Below are 23,569 nucleotides of genomic sequence, written 5' to 3'. Positions count from 1 at the left end.
AAACCAAAGCCAGTCAACGTTAGGCGGCGGTCTAGGCAATGCATCGAACCCCAAATAATCAACTCTGACGTGGAATCTGTGATGTTATACGCCAGTGATACTTGGAGTGAAGTCGCAGAGATCACATAGATTTGCAAGTATTCATCAACCGATGCCAACGTTTTACAGCTCCGACCTGGTGGCCTCACAATTGTATTCTGAATGTTGAGTCCTATCGACGATGCCATCGAAATCTAATATCTACAGCAACTCCACAGTGTGAATGGACGTAGGCCTGCCATACACCAAGTAAGAGCGGAGGCGAAATCTGCAACCAAGTGCTGGATTCCGGCAGAACATCGCAGCAGGGGCAGACCAAGGATCTCCTGGCGACGAAACCCTAACAGAGAAATAAATGAAGTAGATAGGAATCAGAGCCCAATTCAAGGATGGAGATCTTTTACGTTGGCCCTATGTACCCCAAAAAATGTTCAGAACACAAGAGTACCACATGCACAATTGGCTGAGAAGGAAACTAATGAGCCATATAGCCTTTAACTAGCTATGTTTACAAAGCAACAGACATTTATTTTGATTTTGATTTATTGGTTGGAAGAATGTTTTATTTTTCATAAATCAATTGGAACTGTAATTCTCAAAAAGAAAGGTTAATTTTATTGTATCGTACCTTTGGAGTAAGGTAAACGAAAATCTGCAACCAGACGCCCGAGAAGACATCTCAGATCGTGTGGGGGTCGGGAAGCGCTCAGGCAGCAATGAGCCGAAATGACCTCCTTACGACTATACAGAAACCCCCGCAGCACAATCGCGCATGTTTCTTGTATGGGTGAGTTTAGCGTCCATTGCTTCCTCTCTACGAGTTTGTCCGAGGTCGTATCCTTGCCGCTAACAAGTAGTATGGCATTCCAATAATTTTAGGATCGTGGGCATGCTGATATGACGTGCTTCACCGATTCTACTTCAGACGTCATCTAAGTATTCCGTAAAGTCCGGGAAGTCTGAATTTCCGAGCCTATGTAAGAACGTCATGAAACAGCCATGTTCAAACAACATGTCTGTGATTCGAGAAGTGCATCTGACCATTGCCTCTATTTATATAGTTTCATACTTGACTTGAACAAAGCTTATAACTCTAGCAGTATGTTCTTTGGTGTTATGGATTGTGGAAAATTTTGGTGTTCGGATTCAACAAATTACTTAGAGTTTTTCTGCAAAACCAGCCATTTTCCAAATAGAAAAACAAATTTCTACAAAAATAAGTTGCAGCATTTTTTTTATTATTTAAAGTTTGTGCTAAATTCACTACTGGATAAATATGTTACAAATATTCATATTCTATGCTTTTTCTAAACATTCATTGCTATCATCTTTCATTAAAATTTAAAATTTTCCATAAAATAATTGCATTTCGGTTTTTTTTTTCGTTTCCTTGTTATTTTTTTTATTCCCCTCTCGTACATTCCAAGAGCTGTCGGACATAAAATAAATTTAATATTTGTATCGGCCTAAAATGTTTTGAAAAAATCACATTAGAAAGGTGACAAAACACTTTATATAGATCGATTTTTGCTTTTCAAATCCATGTTTTGCATTTAAGCATTGCCACCATTCTTGAAAATAAAGGCAAAAATTGGAACAGGATTATTTGTTATTTTGGGAAAAAAACAATGATTTTTCAAACATTCTGAAATGCAATGTCCGATCCGACCGACCAATAGCAAACAATGGGACCGCATTCTCTGCAACTTTGTAACAGTTCGTCGAGCTGAGTCGATTGGCATATATACTCAATTAAGTTGAAAACCGCAATAGGGGACTAGCGAAGTTGGATATTTCTCGCAATCCGTACGTTAAACCTAACTTCGCTAGTGGCGCGCTAGTCTAATTAGGGCCTAATTAGACTAGCGCACTACTAGCGAAGTTAGGTTTAACGTACGGATTGCGAGAAAAATCCAACTTCGATAGCCCGCATTCCGGTTTTCAACTTGACTAGCGATAACAATATGGGTCTCCAGTCCTTCTAAGAAAAGTTCTTTTTTGGAGTAATCCTATAGCCTTTCAGTATACCGTGGTAGAACTTTGTTGAACGGCAAAATATTCATCCATTTATTCAGACTAAGGCCGAAGTGGCCTGTGCGGTATATAAGAGTCTTCTCCATTCGGCTCGGTCCATGGCTACACGTCGCCAACCACGCAGTCTACGGAGGGTCCGCAAGTCATCTTCCACCTGATCGATCCACCTTGCCCGCTGCGCACCTCGCCTTCTTGTGCCCGTCAGATCGTTGTCAAGAACCATTTGACTTTTGTAACTTTTGAGCCCCTCAACCGATTTGCAGCAAATGTGGAACACATATTCTCTAACATAAGGTTATACCATAGATGGGAGGGTCAAAGGAGAAAGGAGGGAGGGATATGTGAATGAAACGAACGTTTTTACATACCTTTTAAACGCATGGGTTCATTTAAACCAAATTTTGGACACATGCTCTCAATCCTAAAAGGACGATTATAGAGGAGTTGGAGGGTCATTCAAGAAAACGGTAAAACTTCTGAACCCCTTTCCCGATATCCTTAAAAATTGGGACATATATCCTTTATACTTAGCAGGCGATTATATATGGACTTGAACGGAAAACAAAAGATGTAAAGAAGGAGTAAGGTGCGCGAGGTATAGCATCAGTACCAGTGTTGTAAAATGTCATTTGCATTTGGTTGTATAATTTTCCCAGAACTTTTTTCTGAAGGTAGCCATCATTTCTGAAGTATGACGAACTTATAGCGCTTAAATGTGCCTACAACTTTTTCTAACAAGACATTGCTGTAAATATGTAATCTGAGGCGTGGGAGGCAAAATGTCATTCAAATGACATTATGTCAAATGACACGTGACATTTTGGAGAGTTTTCGCTATCCAGCCTCATATGTAATATTTAGAGCAATGTACCCTTGGACAAAAATATAGCCCTACTCAAGCGTTATGAGTACATCTAAAATTATGGAATAAATTTGGCTTCTGAAGAAAGTTATGAACAAATTAGTCAAATGACATGCAGATGGCATTTTACAAGCCTGATCAGTACGTCTGGCGTGAAAAACGTAAGACATAATGTACGATAGGCATATCTAACGTTAGACATACTTCAAATTTCCCATTCTTTAGTTAGGTAATTTGTAAAATTACCCGGAAATCAATCCTTTTAATTAAAAAATATCACAAAAAATAAACATTTTCCCGGAAATAAGATATCCCCGAAAATAACATTCTCCGCAAGTATCATATCCTTGAAAACATTTCTTTGGAAACATTTCGCCCGAAAATGAAAATTCCTCGAATATGCCATTCCTCAAAAAAATCCGCAAACATGATATTTCCCCGAAAATGTAATTTTCTCGAACGTGGCATTTCCCCGAATATAACGTACGTTTCCCCAAAAATGACAATTTCTTTTCCCGAATGTGACATTTACCGGAATATGATAATTCCTCGAATATGGCATTTTCCTGAAAATGACAATTTCTCGAAAATGACAGTTTCGGTAAACATTTTTTCTCGATAATATCATTTCCAAGAATATAACAAGAATTTGTTTATGTCTGAAACTTGATTATGCATATGTACAACATGTGATAGATTTAGTTCGGAAAAGGTATTGGAGGGTAACCGCCCCTTCGGTGGGGTTTGATACCACGACCCCAGTTCGCATGACAGGTGCTTTCCCTACTAAGCTACGAAGGACCTCCGTCGTCCACCGCAGCTTAGCGGGTACTGATGAAACCAAATTCCCAGCACTAGGTACCAGCCGATCTCTCGCAATACATTTTCAGAACTAACTCTCTCAAATGTATTTTTGTACACATGTCAACCAAGTAGGATGAGTATTTAGTATTGTCCGGCTCCTACACACTTGCTTCATCAGCAACGGCGCTCAATAGTAGGGAAAGCACCTGTCATGCGAACTGGGGTCGGGATCAAACCTCCGAAGGGGCGGTTACCTCCAATACCTTTTCCGAACTAAATCTATCACATGTTGTACATATGCATAATCAAGTTTCAGACATAGTAATTAATTTCCACACCGGGTGGCTTAATACCCGGCATATAGGCAATTAACTTTGAATGTACTGAACTCGAGTGGCGATCTCTCTTCGCTTGTGTGGTCGGGTTGGGATCTGACGACCAAACTGGCACAACCTCACACAACCCTACTTCATTGAGCGCCGTTGCTGATGAAGCAAGTGTGTAGGAGCCGGACAATACTAAATACTCATCCTACTTGGTTGACATGTGTACAAAAATACATTTGAGAGAGTTAGTTCTGAAAATGTATTGCGAGAGATCGGCTGGTACCTAGTGCTGGGAATTTGGTTTCATCAGCACACCAAATTGGAAGAATATGTTTCAGCAAATTATTTTGCTGGTAATCAATCAGCAATTTGGAACTTTGCTGATAATTTTGGCAATTTGTTCCGGTTTTCTGAAATTCAGTAAACCTTGCTAGATTGCTGTACATTCAGCTTGTTTTACTGCTGTCACTGTCATTGCATGCCTTGGTAAAAAACTTCACGTTATTTTTAGTTGTCTTAGATCGCGTTTCTAGTTTTGTTTAACAAATTTTGAAATCGTAAAATCATCTTGAAGTACATTGGAGGATCGATCTGGAAGTTTTTCAAACCTGAGGTCCAACCGTTGCAACGTGAGTGGTGAAGTGGAGCAGTATAAATGCTATCCGTAAGTTGAGCAATAAAAATAATAAGGTGTCTTTCTTTCAGCATTCAAAAAATGGCGGACACAAGTGTTTTAATTGTCATCCATCAATTGCATGGTCGATGGCCTTCGAAGAGAAGTCAAAAAGCATGCGGACATTGATACAAATGCATGCAAACTTTGTCCTTGCACTAAACTTAACATTTACATTAAATGTTTCATGGTATGTTAATAAATGTAAATTTGATTTTCGAATTGCTTTTTATTGTTTTACTGCTTTGAATACAAGCCATAAAAATCTTAAATATTCCTTTGAATACAAGAAAAAAAATAATTATAATAACTAAAATATGTAATCAGCGGGTTCTCAGCAGTTTTGCATATTTTGCTGAATTGATTCAGCAAAGTGCTGCCAATTCATATTCCAGCCCGAAATGCGGAATTTTCAGCATAACAAGCTGATGATTCAGTAAACGACTGACAGATATGACAGAAATTCATTTGCTGATAGTTTCGGTAAATTATTTTACTGAAATGATTGCTGACTTTTCAGCTGGGCCGAATTCAGCAAAATTTTGCTGATTTTCGGCGAAAAAATTTGGTGTGAGTACCCGCTAAGCTGCGGTGGACGACGGAGGTCCTTCGTAGCTTAGTAGGGAAAGCACCTGTCATGCGAACTGGGGTCGTGGGATCAAACCCCACCGAAGGGGCGGTTACCCTCCAATACCTTTTCCGAACTAAATCTATCACATGTTGTACATATGCATAATCAAGTTTCAGACATAGTAATTAATTTCCACACCCGGCATATAGGCAATTAACTTTGAATGTACCCAAGAATTTGTTTGTCGGAATTAATGTTTTTAAAAGTGATATCAACCTTCTTTGGATGTTCTTCAAACAAACTTGTGATCTTCTCAATTGAGGAAGTATCAACAACAAAACACGGGGGTTATCGATTACCATCTGGCTTTAGCGAAATCAAATTGGCAATTCCAACAGCTGCGGAATCAAACTGGCACAAGGTCGGGAACATACAGCTAGTAAGCAATAAATAATTGCAAAAGTTCCACAAAATAAATATTTTTTTACAGAAAAAATGAAAGTTTTCCACAAATTAATCAATAAAAAGCAAGAAAAAGTAAGAAAATTTCCATAAAAAATACAAAAAAAAACTAAAATTGATCAAATGTTTCATGAACATTAAACGCTTTTAAAGAAGGGGTCATGTAGAATCATCTATGGAAATATGCTCTGTTTTACTGCTTTGTTATATTTCTTTATGGAAATTTTCATATTTTTTTATTGCTCTCTATTAATTTTTTCGTGGATTTTTTTTTTAATTGTCTATTGCTAATATTAATTTACTAGTTTATTTGTGGACGCAAAAGCCCCCGTGGCGAGTGTTTTTTTTTTTCAATATAAATGGTTCATTAATTCGTGCTTTAAAAAAATCGAAATTTTCAACGTAGTTGTCTGTGATTTTTTTCATCAAATGCTGTATCTGGCTGTCTAAGGTTGTCACGGGTTTTGTTTTCTGCATCTGATAGTAAAAGAGAACTGATGTGTCAAATATTTTATTTTTTTGTGAGAATTTCCCCGCGTGCTGCGTCTGGTTGGCCGGTCACTGGACAGACAAACAGGGCTATTATATTTATGATGATGATTTATGGCCATTTTGTATTTTTTTCGTGACATATTTTGATTTTTTTTAATCGAATCTTGTTTTATAACTGCAATTTTTGCTTTCAAAAGTGCTAATTTTTTTCTGTTTTGTGGAAAATACCTAATTGTTTATGGAAATTTTGCATTATTTGTGGAAATTTAATATTTATTTATTGCTCATACCCTGATTTCTATATTGGCAATTTACTATTTTTACTCTAAAATCTCGATTTTTTAAGTGGAGTTTTTATTTTAGTCAAACGATAATAGCACATCACCAGTAAAACGTGATATTGATAACAAAACATGATATTAACTTGTTTGAAATAAGTGATAAAAGAACAGGCGAAAATAGCATAACATTACACTGAAATGTCATAAAACATCAGATTTTGCTATTACCAAGAACTAATCAATATCTTGAGTTATTTGGTATTTTTATGATATTTCAGTGCAAATTTTTGTTATTTTTGAGTGCTCTTTTAGCACTTATTTCAAACAAGTTCATATAATGTTTTGTTAGCAATGTCGTGGCTTCTACCCAGGTTTGTGCCATAGAAGATAATGAAGAAGAAGTGAGCTACCCTATATTATTGGTAGCTCTGGTAAAACCAGAGTCCGCTAAAGTGAAAAACTATTGATATGGCAACTTAAATAAAGTATATGCAATTATGAAAACAACTCTGACACCAGTAGAACTTTTAGCTTGTTTCTAATGCATAAAAAGCGAAAACCGCTTTTGAAGGTTCGATTGGAACCTGGATGTCGCCTCCGCCTATCTCTTATTTTTGTATTTCTAATGGTAGTCCGCCTGCCAAACAGGCGCGAATTTACTCAAATTCAAGTTTGTTTCACACTTACCTCGAATGATGTAGACTGGGGCATCAGAACTGGAATCAGAAGAGAACAAAGGTAAGATAATCAAGTGGAATACATATGAACTACATAAATAAAAATACGATTGGCAATTGCTCGATCCTTTACGAACCATTTTGAAAATGAAAGATGTTACGGTCCACAATTGGTCAAGCAAGAATGTGTGTATGTATATGTTTTGGCCAATCTTTATTTAAAATATCAAATCGATCAAATCATGTTTCTTTTCAAGTTCAATCCATAAGCTTAGTATGCAGTTCTCAAGGAAACGGTCAAGGAAAATTTGATGTAATTACCAAAGTAATTTGGGTTCAGCCAAACCGCACCAAGCGGCTTTTTGACTGACTTGAATATTTTGTTCGCATAAGAAACACGGGAATCATTTCATATAAACTCATACGTATATTTGATGTATGATATCCTCAGTCATGAGGTTGGAGGATACGATTTGCGATCAATTAAATCCGCTAAACGAAAGTTTGGGCAGAAAAATGGGTGTTTTGGCAGAACCCCGACCCAGGGTTCTGCCCCATATAAAAATCCAAGATGGCTGAATCATGAAATTGGCATACTGCTACACCTGTTTGTATTCACCTTGCCCCGACCATGATAAACGCATTTGAAATAGTAGGCGAAGAAAGAATATTTGGTGTTTATTTTTCTGTCAATTTGGTGAAATGTTATCAAGCAGGTAAGCAATTAAACATAATAAATATTTAAAATCTTAATTTTATTGTTCTTTTGCTCTTTCGTACGAGTGCCGAGACACGAAAGGTGCGACGATACCGGGATAGCCACCCCGCCTTGAGGCTAACAAATTGTTTCAATCTGCAGAGTCTACGGATCGGTAGTTGATATACAGCGGAACCTGTACGCAAAATCAAACGAACAGTTCAAGATGAAATATCTTTACAGACCTTTACTCGTACTAGCTGCAAATGCGCCGGTAGAACGGTATCATTTTCTACGATAACCAATTTGCCACTGGTTGTATTGAGCAATACGACACTTGCTGCATGGTTGAAGGTTGCAGGCATGTCAGGTATTTGTCTTTCCATTTTCCAGGTGCAAAATCTTTAACATCAGAGTCAGGAACAGATACATGCAGTAACCAATCAAAAAATGCCCTAACGTCAATTCTCGCAACACATGATTAACACCAACTAAATTGGTTCCGTTGTTCCACCGGACCTCAACAGGATAGCCAAGGCGTGAAATGAAGCATTGAAATAGCCAATGAAAATGTCAGATGAAAGGTCGTTTGCCACTACTCGAGTTGAGAGGCACAAAAACGCCATGACGAACCCCTTCATGACCTCGACTCCGCTAACGCACGTTGCTATAATCTGCATAGGACCAGCGTAACCACACTAAGATTTTTTTATGAAGGGTTTCCCCGGCATTCCTCCGAAAATTCCATCTCCAAAGCTCCACACCGAAAGGACCCCCAGAAGTTCCTCCAACAGTTTCTCCACAATTTTTCTTGTATTTCTGGAAGAATTCCTCCGGAATTTTGTAGTAGTCTCTTTGCGAGTTTCCTTAAAATTCCCTTAGAAACTTCTCCACGATACCCTTTGTAAATGCTCCCAGTAATTCTTTCTAAAATATACCTGGAAATTTGGTCAGAATTAACTTCAAGAATATCTTTAGGAACTCAACCAAGAAACTGTCTAGGAATTGCTTGTTGAATTTTACCAGAGATCTTTCCCTCCCCCCTCCGGAATCTCTTCCAGTATCTCGACAAAAATTCTCCCGGGAACAAATTTAAAAAAAATCATAGTAATTCTTCCTGAATTTTTTCACAAGATTTTAGAAATTTCTCTAATTTCTTTGAAGAGTCCCCGAAAATTGCATAGGAAATTCTTCCAAAATTTCCCCCCTAATTCTTTTGAGAATTCAGCCAAAAATTCCCCAGGGAATTTTGCTAGTAATTCCCTCGAAAGTTCCTCCGGTGAAAATCTTTCTGAGTTTCTGGATCCCTAAATGTTTCACTTTTATCGATGCATTTCCTGAAGAATTTCTTATAGAAATTCGCGAATCTATTCTTCCAGAAATTAATGTAGGAAGATTGTAGCAAGAAATTGTTAGGTAAATTTCCAAAGGAATTTGTGAATGGACTTCTCAACGAGTTTCGTGAAGAAGTTCTCGATGAAATTCGTAATAAAATTTTTAGCGGAGCTGCCAAAGAAATTCTTGGAGAAAAGGTTAAAATTTTCCAACTACTTCCTTAATCGACAATAATGATAAATATTGCATAGTTGTAATTTTTAATGATAAGTAATTGGTAATTGTAAGTTGTAAGATGTGATTTTGCAAGATGGTATAATGAAAGAGTTAAATGGTTCCGATAAGTTTCTACTGTTGGAATAAAGAGGTCAATGATTTTTTTTATTTGATGGGCTACTCAGCTCCTCGATGAACCTACGTCGAATAGAGTATCCTCCTACATTGCACTCGATCCTGGGCCAATTGCTTCCAGTTGCCTTGAGCGTTCAACGCCTTCAGGTCCTCTTCTATTGCAAAAAGTAATAATATACGCGACCTTCCACAAAGCCTACGACCTTCTCTACTGAATATTATCTTTGCTTGTCGCTTTTCCGACATATGAACAGCGCGTCCAGCCCACCCGTGTCTGTCGTGTAGTATAAGCTCACCATAATACTCAGCCCTTTATACTGTTACTGTTTCAAATTATGTCGAAATTTCATCAGCAACCAACGTAACACGAATCAGTCGTATCAGTTTCACCGGAAAACCATGTTACAGCTTAATTTGCCATAATTCATTTCGTTTTGTTGAGTCGTACTCTGCCTTGAAATCAATAAACGATAATTAACTTCAATGAATTCAGAATATTGAATAAATTGAAAAAAAAAATATCCCAAGTAACATTTTAAGTTTTATAACGGTCATGAAAACCAATATTTGCTCTTCATGACCAAAATGTCTTTGAAACCAAAATGTTACTATGAATCAATTCTCGCTTTGACGGAATTATTTTTTTTAGAAGTGGGAGTTGTATTTTTCATCGATAATCATAGCCGGATGTTACTTGGAAACATAGATTTTTAACAATGGCGTCTTTATTCTTTATTTTTTATTCTTTATTCAAGTTATGCTCCCATATGCTATCTGGTGCATGTGAGCTAAGCTTACTTCATTCACTTAATTGTACGAATGGAAAGTAGTCAATAAATATTATTTATATATTTCAGGAATTTCATCAATAAGCTTGGCTGGGTGTCGGTGATGCAGCATACCGGTTTACCTACTTCATTGTAGGAGCATATATATAAGGAAGCGATGGATACTGTAATTTATTGAGATATTCGCAGTCCATTTCAGTAATGCCATTAAGTTCCATTCCCGGCCATTAATAAAGGGATTAACATTGCCGTTCTATTTTGAAGCGTACGATGCATTTCAGAGTAAACTCTAGATTGCTTTGAGAATAGGTCGTATGCTCAAAAGAGAGGCTATGAGTTCCACCAGAAATTCCTCCAAAAGTTCCTTTAGGAATTCCTCCGGAAATTCCTACAGAAATTCCTCCGGAAGTTCCTTCAGGAATTCTTCCAGAAGCTCCAGGAATTCCTTTTTAAGTTCCTCCTGGAATTCCTTCGAAAGTTGCTCCAGGAATTCCTCTGGAAGTTCCTTCAGGAATTCCCCAAGATGTTCATCCTGGATTTGTTTCGGAAGTTCCTCCAGGAGTTTCTTCGTAAGTTCCTCCAGGAATTCTTTCGGAAGGTCTTCCAGAAATTCCTTCGGAAGTTCCTCCAGGAATTCCTTCGGAAGTTCCTCCAGGAATTCCTTCGGGAGTTCCTCCAGGAATTCCTTCGGGAGTTCCTCCAGGAATTCCTTCTGAAGTTCCTCCAGGAATTCCTTCAAAAGTTCCTCCAGGAATTCCTTCGGAAGTTCCTTCAAGTATTCTTCCGGAAGTTCATCCAGGTATTCCTTCGGAAGTTCATCCAGGTGAATTCATTCGGAAGCTACTCCAGGAATTCTTTCGAAAGTTCCTCCAGGAATTCTTACGGAAGTTCCTCCAAGAATTCCTAGGGAAGTTCCTCCTGGAATTCCTTCGGAAGGTTCTCCAGGATTTTTTTCGGAAGTTACTCCAGGCATTCCTTCGGAAGTTCCTTCAGGTATTCCTTCGGAAGTTCCTCCAGGAATTCCTTCGGAAGTTCCTCCTGGAATTCCTTCGAAAATTTCTCCAGTAATTCCTTCGGAAGTTCCTCCTGGAATTCCTTCGGAAGTTCCTCCAGGTATTCCTTCGGGAGTTCCGTCTGGTATTCCTTCGGAAGTTCCTTCAGGTATTCCTTCGGAAGTTCCTCCAGGAATCTTGTAGAAACTTCCGAATGAATTCTCGGAGGAACTTCCGAAGAAATTGCTGGAGGTATTTCCGAAGGATTTCCTGGAGCAACATCCAAAGGAATTCTGGGATGAACTTCCGAAGTAAATGCTGGAGGAACTTGCGGAGAAATTCCTGGAGGACCTGCCGAAAAAAAAAAATCCTGGAGGATCGTCTGGAGGAACTTTCGAAAGCATTCCTGGAGGCAGAGGAATTCCTGGAAGAACTTCCGAAGGAATTATTGGAAGATTTTCCGAAGAAATTCTTGGAAGATCTTCTGAGGGAACTTCCGAAGGAATTCCTTAAGCAATTTGCGTGGGAATTCCTGGAGGAACTTCCGAAGAAATTGCTGGAGGTATTTCAGAAGGAATTCCTGGAGGAACATCCAAAGGAGTTCCTGGATGGACTTCCGAAAGAAATTCTGTAGGAACTTGCGGAGAAATTCCGGGAGGAACTTTCGGAAAAAATCCTGGAGGATCGTCTGGAGGAACTTCCGAAAGCATTCCTGGAAGAACTTGCATAGGAATTACTGGAAGAACTTCCGAGGGAATTACTGGAAGAACTTCCGAAGGAATTCCTGGAAGATCTTCGAAGGAATTCATGGAAGATCTTCTTAAGGAACTTCCAATTGAATTCCTGAAGGAACTTGCGGAGGAATTCCTGGAGGAACTTGCGACGGAATTACTGGAGGAACTTCCAAAGGAATTCCTAGATAATCTTCTGGAGGAACTCCAGGGTAAACTTCTGGAGGAACTTCCGAAGGAATCTCCGAAGGAATTCCTGTGGGAAATTTCGAAGATACTCTTGTAGGAACTTCCGAAAGATGCCCTTGTGAAACTCCTCCAGTAATTCCTCCGGATGTCCATTCAGAATGTCCTCCGAAAGTTCCTCCAGGAATTTCTCCGGAAGTTCCTTAAGAAAATTTGCCAGTAAGAAATTGCCCTGTGAGTTCCTCCTAAAACACTCGCTGGAGTTTCTCTAGAAATTCCCTGAAGAACTCTTTATAAATTAACTCATGAACTACACACAAATTGCCACAGGAAACCTCCAGAAAAGTTCTCTGAGTATCTAGTATCTTAAGTTCACATGGAGTTCCTCTTAGTCTACCCCCACTCACTTTCCAGGAATTTCATAACAACATAAAAGAATTCCCAATTGATCTTATGGAGGAATTTCACTTCAAAAGATCAATTGGGAATTCTTTTATGTAATCTTGCTCTCCAGAAAATCATTTGAGATGTTTTTGATAGTACTTTCAATCATTGACCTGGATATTTCTAAAGTAATTCCTCTGAAAATTCATCGGGATATCTCTCAAAAGTTAATCAAAAACTTTCCGATATTTTTTCCAAAAAACCTCGGAAAGGAAATTCCGGAGGAATTCTTGGAGCAACTTCCGGAGGAATTCCTGGAGGAACATCCAGAAGAACTCATGAAGGAACTTGCAGAAGAATTTCTGAAAGAACTTCAGTAATTCCTGGAGGAACTTCCAGAGGAATTCCTGGAGGAACTTCCGGAAGAATTCCAGGATAAACTTCCAAGGGGATTCCTGGAGAAACTTTCGGAAGATTTCCAGAAGGTACTTTCGAAACAATTCCTGCAGAAACTTTCGGAGGAATTCCTGGATGAACTTTTGGAGGAACTCCTGGAGGAACTTCCGGAGGAATACCTGGAAGAACATCCGGTAGAATTCCTGGAGGAACATCCGGAGGATTTCTTGAAGGAACTTTCAGAGGAATTCCTGGAAAAAGTTTAGGAGAAATGCCTGGAGGAATTTCCCGGAGGAATTTCCGGAGGAATTCGTGGAATTCTTTGAGAAAGTTCCTGAGGAATTCCTGGAGAAACTTCTGGAGGAATTCCTGTAAGAACTTCCGGAGGAACTTCTGGAGTTATTCCTGAAGGAACATCCGGAGGGTTGCCTGGAGGAACTTCCAGAGGAACTCTCGGTGGGATTCCTAAAGGAACTTCCTGAGGTATTTCTAGAGGAAGTTCCAGTGGAATTCCTAGATAAAGTTTTGGAGGAACTTCCGGAGGAACTTTCGGAGGAATTCCTAATGAAAGTTTTGGAGGAATTCCTGGAGTAACCTCTGGAGGAATTCGTAGAACTATCGAAAGAATTCTTGGAGAAACTAAGGGGGAAATGCAAATGATATTGTTAGAGTTTTAGGGCCCTCCTTAGCTGTGCGATAAGACGCGCGGCTACAAAGCAAGACCATGCTGGGTTCGATTCCCGGTGCCGGTCTAGACAATTTTCGGATTGGAAATTGTCTCGACTTCCATCGTGTTAGCCTCATAATATACGAATGCAAAAATGGTAACTTGGCTTAGAAACCTCGCAGTTAATAACTCGGCACCAACATTTGAAAAGGGTGAAACTGCGTTTGTAAACAAGAGCTTCTCGCGTCTCTGGTAGGCTAATTTGTGCTCATCCACGCAATCCATTGCTTTTTAATGAAAGAAGAGGATTTCCTGCTCCCATCAATGGTGTTGGATTGCGTGGGTGAGCTCATATTAATCCACCAGCCACGTGAGAAGCTGTAGTTTACAAAATTAGTTTCGCCCTTTTGAAATGTTGGTGCCGAACTGTGGAAGTGCTTAATGAACACTAAGCTGCAAGGCGGCTCTGTCCCAGTGTGGGGATGTAATGCCAATAAGAAGAAGCAGAAAAAGAAGAATTGTTAGAGTTTCAGGATGAATTCCTCAGGATATCTTCGGAAGAAATCCTGGGGAAGCATTGTAAGAATTCTGGGTACTTCTGGGAGAAACTTCCGGAGGAACCACTGAAAAAATTTCTTATGGGTTTTCCGGGAGAAACATTAAAAATGAATTTCCGGAGGAATTTCTAGGTGAAAATGCTTGTGGAAGTTCCCAGAGGAATTACTGGAGTTTCCGGAAGAATACCAGTGGAAACCTCCAGAGGGATTGCTGGGGGAGGGTTTTCTGGGTAAACTTACAAAAGAATTTCCAGGAGTATTCCTAAAAGCGCTCCTGGGAGAATTGCCAAAACAATTCTTAGGGAACTCTTCGGAAAAAATCCCGGGCAAATCCTTGAAAGAACAGCTGGGTTGGAACTAGACCTGTGCGCGGATTAAAATTTTATCGGCGGCTGCATTATAGATCATTTTCAGCCAGTTGTGGTGACACGCCGTTGATGATCGGCGGGGGCGGCGCGGCGGCGTGAGTTGGCGTGGGCCAATTTCATGCATAAAAAAATTGCGGAATTCTCTGGAAGCTTCCAGAAGCTTAAGTTCATCCAGGAGTTCCTCAAAAATTTCCACCAGGATTTTCTCCGAAAGTTCCTCCATAAATTCGCTCGGTGGTTCCTCCAGGAATTCTTAAGGAAGTTCTTCCAGCAATTTTTTTAACAATACCCCCCGAAGTTCCTTCAGAAATTCCTCCGGAAGAATTTCCAGAAAAAGTTTTGGAGGAACTTCTAGAGGAATTCCTGGAGGAACTTCCGAAAGAATTTCATAAGAAACTTCTGGAGATATTCCTTGAGGAACTTCTGAAGGAATTCCTGGAGGAACTTCTGAAGGAATTTCAGGAGGAACTTTGGAAGGAATTCGTGGAGGAATTTCCGGAGGAATTCCTGGATGAACTTCTGAAGGAATTCCTGGAGGAGCTTCTGAAGGAATTTCTGGAGGAACTTTGGAAGGAATTTCTGGAGGAACTTCCGGAGGAATTCTTGGAGCAACTTCCAGAGGAATTCCTGGAGGAACATCCAATTCATGATGGAACTTCCACAAGAATTCCTGCAGAAACTTTCAAAGGAACTCCTGAAGGAACTTCTAGAGGAATTTTTGGAGGATTTTCCAGAGGAATTCCTGGTGGGACTTCCGAAAAGAATTCCTGTAGGGACTTCCAGAAGAATCCCTGGAGCGACTTTCAGAGGAATCCCTGGAGGAACTTCCGGAGAAATTCCTGAAGAAACTTCTAGAAGAATTCCTAAAGAATTTTCCGGAGCATCTTTAAAAAAATATCCGCGGATTTTTTGCAGAAATTCTCTTATTTCTTCTTCCAAGAACTTCTCTAAGAAATTGTCCAGAAATGCTCCCAAAACTTTCAGGAATTTTCACACAAATTACTTAAAAAATCACTCTACAAATACTCTCGGATAATTTTCCACAAATTATTTCAAACATTGATTTTGAAATTTCTCACGGTTTTCTCCAGAAACTATTCCAGCAAATTGCTCTTTGAGGAGAAATGCACGATGAAATTTTTGTTTGATAATCTGAAGGAGTTACTGAAAGATCTCATGAAGCAATTCTTATAGAGGATATTTTGCAGGCAGGTTCCATATCGTAGCGCTGCAGGAGGTGTGTACCATCAACCAGAGCTGTGAAAAAACGCACTAGCTGGAAATAGTTTTCATAGCGATAGATGATATGCAGAGATACATACCCTTCGCAAGCACTGTTGATGATAATAAGCACAGATCAAGCCACAGACCGCATCGTGCTTTCGTGCTGTGCGGTTCTTTCTCTCTTTGCGGAAGGAAGTTTTTAATACTACCCCACGCTATTTTAATTTCAACGGGCTTCTTAGCGCTATTTGTACCCACTGATCCCGTTACGATCTTTGCAAGGACCCTTGCCTTCGTTTTACGTTGGACCCGTTTGCGGAAGTAAAATTCCGACAAGCGGTGGTAATCCTGCAGGGACACCGTTCTGGGAAAAAACCTCTTAGAAGGTCACGTCTCCACGCTCAGCCATGAGCATTAATAAAAACAAGAGGAAGGGGGAGTCTTTGAATTCTCCACTTCCTTCAAAGAATCAAGGTTTCAAGACCGTCCTGCCAAAGCGCGGAAAAAATAGAAGGAAGCTGGAGAATTCAGATATTCCTTCTAACTCTAATATCGGAAATAATTCTTCTCCAATCGAATTGAGCAATCAGTTCGATTTGATTAATGATGAAATTGAGCAAATCGAATATACCTCTAGCCCAGGTGATTCGATTCATGCGAAGAAACAACGAATTCCGCCAATTGTGGTATCTGTTGCCGAGTTTTCTGGCTTCCGGAATGAGATTTTGAGTAACCTTCAGGGGATCAAGGTTTCATTTCAGATTGCTAGGAAGGGTGACTGCCGCGTTTTGCCGGGATCCTTTGACGATCGCAAACGTCTTCTTCAGTATTTAACTGAGAAGCGCCATAAATTCTTCACATACGACGACAAAACTGAGCGATTGTTCAAAGTCGTCTTGAAAGGTCTCCCCAGTGATGATAAATCACTGGATGAGATTAAAATTGAAATTTCTCAATTACTTGGATTTGCGCCAGTCCAAGTAATTAAGATGAAAAAGAAATCCCACTCTGGTACTTCCCAGAGGGGCATTTCTCAAGAATTTTATTTAGTTCATTTTAACAAAAGTGAACTAAATAATATGAAAAGTTTGGAAAAGGCCTGTATTATGTCCCATGTCCGTGTTACATGGGAACATTTCCGCAGGCCTGGGGGAAATTTCCAAAACCCCACCCAGTGCCGTAAGTGCCAAAAGTAGGGTCATGGAACCAAACATTGTCACATGAATGCTAAATGCATGATTTGTGGTGGAACCTCTCACGCCAAGGACGCATGTCCTGTGAGAGAAGATTCCAATAAATTTAAATGTGCTAATTGTGGGGGCAATCATAAATCCAATTTCTGGGAATGCCCTTCACGCAAAAAAGTTTTGAATTCCCGTGCAAAATTGATGACGGGAAATTCCAATCGGATCCCAGATTCGACGGGTAGAAATTTTTCAAACGCTCAAATTTCGAAACCAGTTACCGGTCGAGCAATTCATACCCACCACAATTTACAAACAAATTTTGCCGCTCGTCAACGGGTAGCAAGCACTTCAGTAAATTCCAATTTTTCCAATGTACCTACGTATGCAAACATCGCTGCTGGTAGACAAAATTTCTCTTCTCAAAATGAGTTTTATACCCATGTCCCAACGGAAAATAATGGTCATATTGCCGATTCAGGTAGCATGACTGCTTCCGATTTTGATTTTTTAACTGAACAATTGCATCACATGATTTATGCAATGTTCAAAGCAAATACCATACCTGAAGCTGTTCAGGTTGGTATAAAGTACACACAAAAAATTGTTATCGGACTCCGTTTTAATGGATCTAAATAATTGTGTGAAAGTTCTAAATTGGAATCGCTCTCTAAAGGGTAAGGAAGATGAATTATTCAACTTCCTAACAGTTCATAATGTGCACATTGCCATTATAACAGAAACTTATTTAAAACCAGGACTCTCCATTAAAAGAGATCCAAATTATTTTATCTACAGAAATGATCGTCTTGACAGCGCCTGTGGTGGGGTCGCCATTGTCATTAATAGACGTATCAAACATAAATTATTTTCTTCGTTTGAAACCAAAGTTTTTGAAACCTTGGGAGTATCTGTTGAAACGAATTTTGGTCAATTTTCCTTCATTGCAGCCTATTTGCCTTTTCAATGCAATGGGCAGCAAAAGAATTTGTTGAAAGCTGATCTTCAAATTCTGACTCGCAACAAATCAAAATTCTTCGTAATTGGTGACTTCAATGCCAAACACCGCTCATGGAATAATGCTCAAAGCAATTCCAACGGCAAAATTTTATTTGAAGATTGTTCTGCTGGATATTATACTATTCAATATCCCCTACTTGTTTTTCTTCCAGTCGAAATCCTTCTACAATTGATTTAGTTTTAACGGATTCTAGTCAGCTTTGTGGCCAATTGGTAACTCATGCTGACTTTGACTCTGATCACCTTCCTGTGACGTTTGAAATCTCACAAGAAGCCATTTATAATCCAATAAGCTCTACTTTTAATTATCATAGAGCTGATTGGGATTTATATAAAACGTATATCGATAGGAATTTTGATGTTGATATTCCTCTCGATACCAAAAGTGATATTGATAATGCTCTCGTATCTTTGACAAATTTAATTGTCGAAGCCAGAGGCATTGCAATTCCTAAATGTGAAATTAAATTCAACTCCATTATTATTGACGACGATCTTAAGCTACTGATCCGTCTTAAAAATGTGAGGCGAAGGCAATACCAAAGAACTCGCGATCCCGCGTTGAAAGTTATTTGGCGAGATTTGCAAAATGAAATTAAAAACCCAGATTAATCCACCTACAGTGAGATTTTGACCCTTCCTTAGTTATAAGGAAATTTTTTCCAGACTCCAGCATTTAAAACGAAATAAAACTACTCAGCTTCCCACGGCGATTTACCATGAACGTAACAAAATAATTGCCTACCCAAAGGCGGATGTCATGGGTTGAGTGACTACTCAACGAATGATAACGTACTGTACTTCGTGCTGCCTATCTATAAGGCGCTCGTCGGATTGATTAACTACTTTGACATGGTTAGTAATTATCGTAACGCTAGTTGCATATAATGTACTTGTAATTTCCAGAGACATTGATATTAATTAATCCAGAACTAACTAAATCAGTCAATGATCTGAACGAAACTCAATAGCGTTCAATAATAACATGTATTTCGCCTTATGGATGCCTAATTTGACAAAACTAAACTTGTTCAATACCTTAAAAATGAGCTAGATTTTTCTGGTAGTAAATTTCAGAATTTGCACACATACGCACACATACATGCATACAAGTGATCTATTAGTGTCTCAAAACATGCTCACATTTGCTATCTAGCTTCCACTGAAGAAATTTTTAGAATCCCTTTCGATTTTTACGGTTTTGCTTTTCTGAGAAGATTTTTTTGTACATGCTTCTAAATGTTCCTCAATTAAAATCACTTGTTTCTTTGAAACAAATAAGTAAAATAGGCATAATTCCATATCATATCATTTGTTATAATTATATTTTCAATGTCAAAGTGAATTTGTTTCAAATACCATACATTTTATTTAATAATTCACGAGTTTTCTTGATGGATTAATACGTAACACACCTGCGTAACGCGCGGGCAGCAGGGACTATGTCCAAGGGCTTGACGATCCCTCCCCAGGCCATCTGCGAGTTGTGGGGCTTGCCTAGGATGTGGTGGGGTTTGACAGTGGGCCCTGTTAAACCTCTATAAAAAGCTGCATGTATCCGCAAGTAGGCCCCACCAAAGCGACCGTGTGCCGCTCAAAGCGCACAAGCCCAAGTCCTGGTGTTAGGTGGGACGCTAAACAGCCCTGACACGACGGCCCTCCGACGAGACAGGAGGTTTGCGCAGGCCCAATAAGCCGCCTAGAAAACCAATCATTACGAACAATATAAGAGATAATGCGACTCGATATAATCGGCAAAGACCTAGGCGACGAATACAGGATCACGATTGGAAGCTTGGAACATGGAATTGCAAGTCGCTAGGTTTCGCAGGTTGCGACAGGATGATCTACGATGAATTACATCCCCGCAACTTCGACGTCGTGGCGCTGCAGGAGATTTGCTGGACAGGACAGAAAGTGTGGAAAAGCGGGCATCGAGCGGCTACCTTCTACCAAAGCTGTGGCACCACCAACGAGCTGGGAACCGGCTTCATAGTGCTGGGTAAGATGCGCCAACGCGTGATGGGGTGGCAGCCAATCAACGCAAGGATGTGCAAGCTGAGGATTAAAGGCCGTTTCTTCAACTATAGCATCATCAACGTGCACTGCCCACACGAAGGGAGACCCGACGACGAGAAAGAAGCGTTCTACGCACAGCTGGAGCAGACATACGATGGATGCCCACTGCGGGACGTTAAAATCGTCATCGGTGACATGAACGCACAGGTAGGAAGGGAGGAAATGTATAGACCGGTCATCGGACCGGATAGTCTGCAGACCGTATCGAATGACAACGGCCAACGATGCATAAACTTCGCAGCCTCCCGCGGAATGGTAGTCCGAAGCACCTTCTTTCCCCGCAAAAATATCCACAAGGCCACATGGAGATCACCTAACCAAGAAACGGAAAACCAAATCGACCACGTTCTAATCGACGGTAAATTCTTCTCCGACATCACGAACGTCCGCACTTACCGCAGTGCGAATATTGAATCCGACCACTACCTCGTTGCAGTATGCCTGCGCTCAAAACTCTCGACGGTGTACAACACGCGTCGAAGTCGGACGCCGCGGCTTAACATTGGGCGGCTACAAGACGGTAGACTAGCCCAAGAATACGCGCAGCAGCTGGAAGTGGCACTTCCAACGGAAGAGCAGCTAGGCGCAGCGTCTCTTGAAGATGGCTGGAGAGATATTCGATCCGCCATTGGTAGCACCGCAACCGCTGCACTTGGCACGGTGCCCTCGGATCAGAGAAACGACTGGTATGACGGCGAATGTGAGCAGTTAGTGGAAGAGAAGAATGCAGCATGGGCGAGATTGCTGCAACACCGCACGAGGGCGAACGAAGCACGATATAAACAGGCGCGGAACAGACAAAACTCGATTTTCCGGAGGAAAAGCGCCAGCAGGAAGATCGAGACCGTGAAGAAACGGAGCAACTGTACCGCGCTAATAACACACGAAAGTTCTATGAGAAGTTAAACCGTTCACGTAAGGGCCACGTGCCACAGCCTGATATGTGTAAGGACATAAACGGGAACCTTCTTACGAACGAGCGTGAGGTGATCCAAAGGTGGCGGCAGCACTACGAAGAACACCTGAATGGCGATGTGGCAGACGAAGATGGCGGTATGGTGATGGACCTGGGAGAACGCGCGCAGGACAGAATTCTACCGGCTCCGGATCTCCAGGAAATCCAGGAGGAGATTGGCCGGCTGAAGAACAACAAAGCCCCTGGGGTTGACCAACTACCAGGAGAGCTTAGAGATGTCGTAAAATTCCGATTAATCGATTAGTAACTAATCGATTACTCTCGATCCTTGTCGATTATTGAATCGATTAATCGTTGGATAGTAATCGATTCAAAATTAATCGATTATCTCAACGATGAATCGATCAATCGAGGTAATCAATCCTATTGCGACATCCTTATGATGTCGTAAAATCTTGATTAATCGATTAGTAACTAATCGATTACTCTCGATTCCTCTCGATTATTGAATCGATTAATCGTTTGGTAATAATCGATTCAAAATTAATCGATTATCACATCGATGAATCGATTTATCGAAGTAATCGATTAATTTGCGACATCTCTAGGAGAGCTATTTAAACACGGTGGTGAGGCACTGGCTAGAGCGCTGCACTGGGTCATTACCAAGATTTGGGAGGAGGAAGTTTTGCCGCAGGAGTGGATGGAAGGTGTCGTGTGTCCCATCTACAAAAAGGGCTGGAAAGAGCTGGATTGTAGCAACTACCGCGCAATCACATTGCTGAACGCCGCCTACAAGGTACTTTCCCAAATTTTATGCCGTCGACTAGCACCAACTGCAAGGGAGTTCGTGGGGCAGTACCAGGCGGGTTTTATGGGCGAACGCTCCACCACGGACCAGGTGTTCACCATTCGCCAAGTACTGCAGAAATGCCGCGAATACAACGTGCCCACACATCATCTATTCATCGACTTCAAAGCCGCATATGATACAATCGATCGGGACCAGCTATGGCAGCTAATGCACGAACACGGTTTTCCGGATAAACTGACACGGTTGATCAAAGCGACGATGGATCGGGTGATGTGCGTAGTTCGAGTTTCAGGGCATTCTCGAGTCCCTTCGAAACCCGCAGAGGGTTACGGCAAGGTGATGGTCTTTCGTGTTTGCTATTCAACATCGCTTTGGAAGGGTAATACGAAGAGCAGGGATTAACACGAGTGGTACAATTTTCAATAAGTCCGTCCAGCTATTTGGTTTCGCCGACGACATAGATATTATGGCACGTAACTTTGAGAAGATGGAGGAAGCCTACATCAGACTGAAGAGGGAAGCTAAGCGGATCGGACTAGTCATCAACACGTCGAAGACGAAGTACATGATAGGAAGAGGTTCAAGAGAAGACAATGTGAGCCACCCACCGCGAGTTTGCATCGGTGGTGACGAAATCGAGGTGGTAGAAGAATTTGTGTACTTGGGCTCACTGGTGACTGCCGAAAATGACACCAGCAGAGAAATTCGGAGACGCATAGTGGCTGGAAATCGTACGTACTTTGGACTCCGCAAGACGCTCCGATCGAATAGAGTTTGCCGCCGTACCAAACTGACAATCTACAAAACGCTAACTAGACCGGTAGTCCTCTACGGACACGAGACCTGGACGATGCTCGTGGAGGACCAACGCGCACTTGGAGTTTTCGAAAGGAAAGTGCTGCGTACCATCTATGGTGGGGTGCAGATGGCGGATGGTACGTGGAGGAGGCGAATGAACCACGAATTGCATCAGCTGTTGGGAGAACCATCCATCGTTCACACCGCGAAAATCGGACGACTGCGATGGGCCGGGCACGTAGCCAGAATGTCGGACAGTAACCCGGTGAAAATGGTTCTCGACAACGATCCGACGGGCACAAGAAGGCGAGGTGCGCAGCGGGCAAGGTGGATCGATCAGGTGGAAGATGACTTGCGGACCCTCCGTAGACTGCGTGGTTGGCGACGTGTAGCCATGGACCGAGCCGAATGGAGAAGACTCTTATATACCGCACAGGCCACTTCGGCCTTAGTCTGAATAAATAATAACCTGCGTAACGCATACAAAGTGAAATTATAGACACTTCCGAAGGAAGGGTCAAAAACGTTTCGCTATTCTGAGAAATACCAACTTTGAGAATAATGTCTCAAAGTTGGATCCCAGTTCGAAACCCTTTTGGAAATTAACGAAAATTCTTAAAAAACCTCAAAAGCCAATTCCAGCGCTTAAAGAGGGAAATAAAATTTTATTAACAAATGGTGAAAAGGCTCAACAACTTGCTCAGCAGTTCGAGAGTGCCCATAATTTTAGTCTAGGTCTCACTAGTCCAATTGAGGATCAGGTTACACGAAGCTTCGAAGACATTCTCAACCAAGATAATGTTTTTGACCCTTCGTTGGGAACTAATTTGGATGAAGTGAGATCTATTACTAGAAAATTTA

At 40.8% G+C, this 23,569-nt stretch overlaps 1 protein-coding gene across 2 annotated transcripts in view; it reads right to left on the bottom strand.

Annotated features, from left to right (window-relative positions):
• The window catches only part of LOC134212419 (platelet-derived growth factor receptor beta), a 538,624-nt gene that overhangs the window by 191,467 nt on the left and 323,588 nt on the right, over window positions 1-23,569 (bottom strand). For both annotated transcript variants that reach the window (XR_009979273.1, XM_062690252.1), the window contains exon 12: window positions 7,232-7,260. Coding sequence is in view for 1 of the 2 variants with exons in the window: in XM_062690252.1 (XP_062546236.1) it covers window positions 7,232-7,260 (29 nt within the window). In the remaining variant the exon portion in view is untranslated. The remainder of the gene's footprint in view (window positions 1-7,231; window positions 7,261-23,569) is intronic.

The sequence above is a fragment of the Armigeres subalbatus genome, chromosome 2 (genome assembly GCF_024139115.2).
Source record: "Armigeres subalbatus isolate Guangzhou_Male chromosome 2, GZ_Asu_2, whole genome shotgun sequence".
In the NCBI taxonomy this organism is placed as follows: Eukaryota; Metazoa; Arthropoda; class Insecta; order Diptera; family Culicidae; genus Armigeres; species Armigeres subalbatus.
Note: the sequence above shows the minus strand (reverse complement) of the source record. Positions and strands in the feature narration are given on the sequence as shown.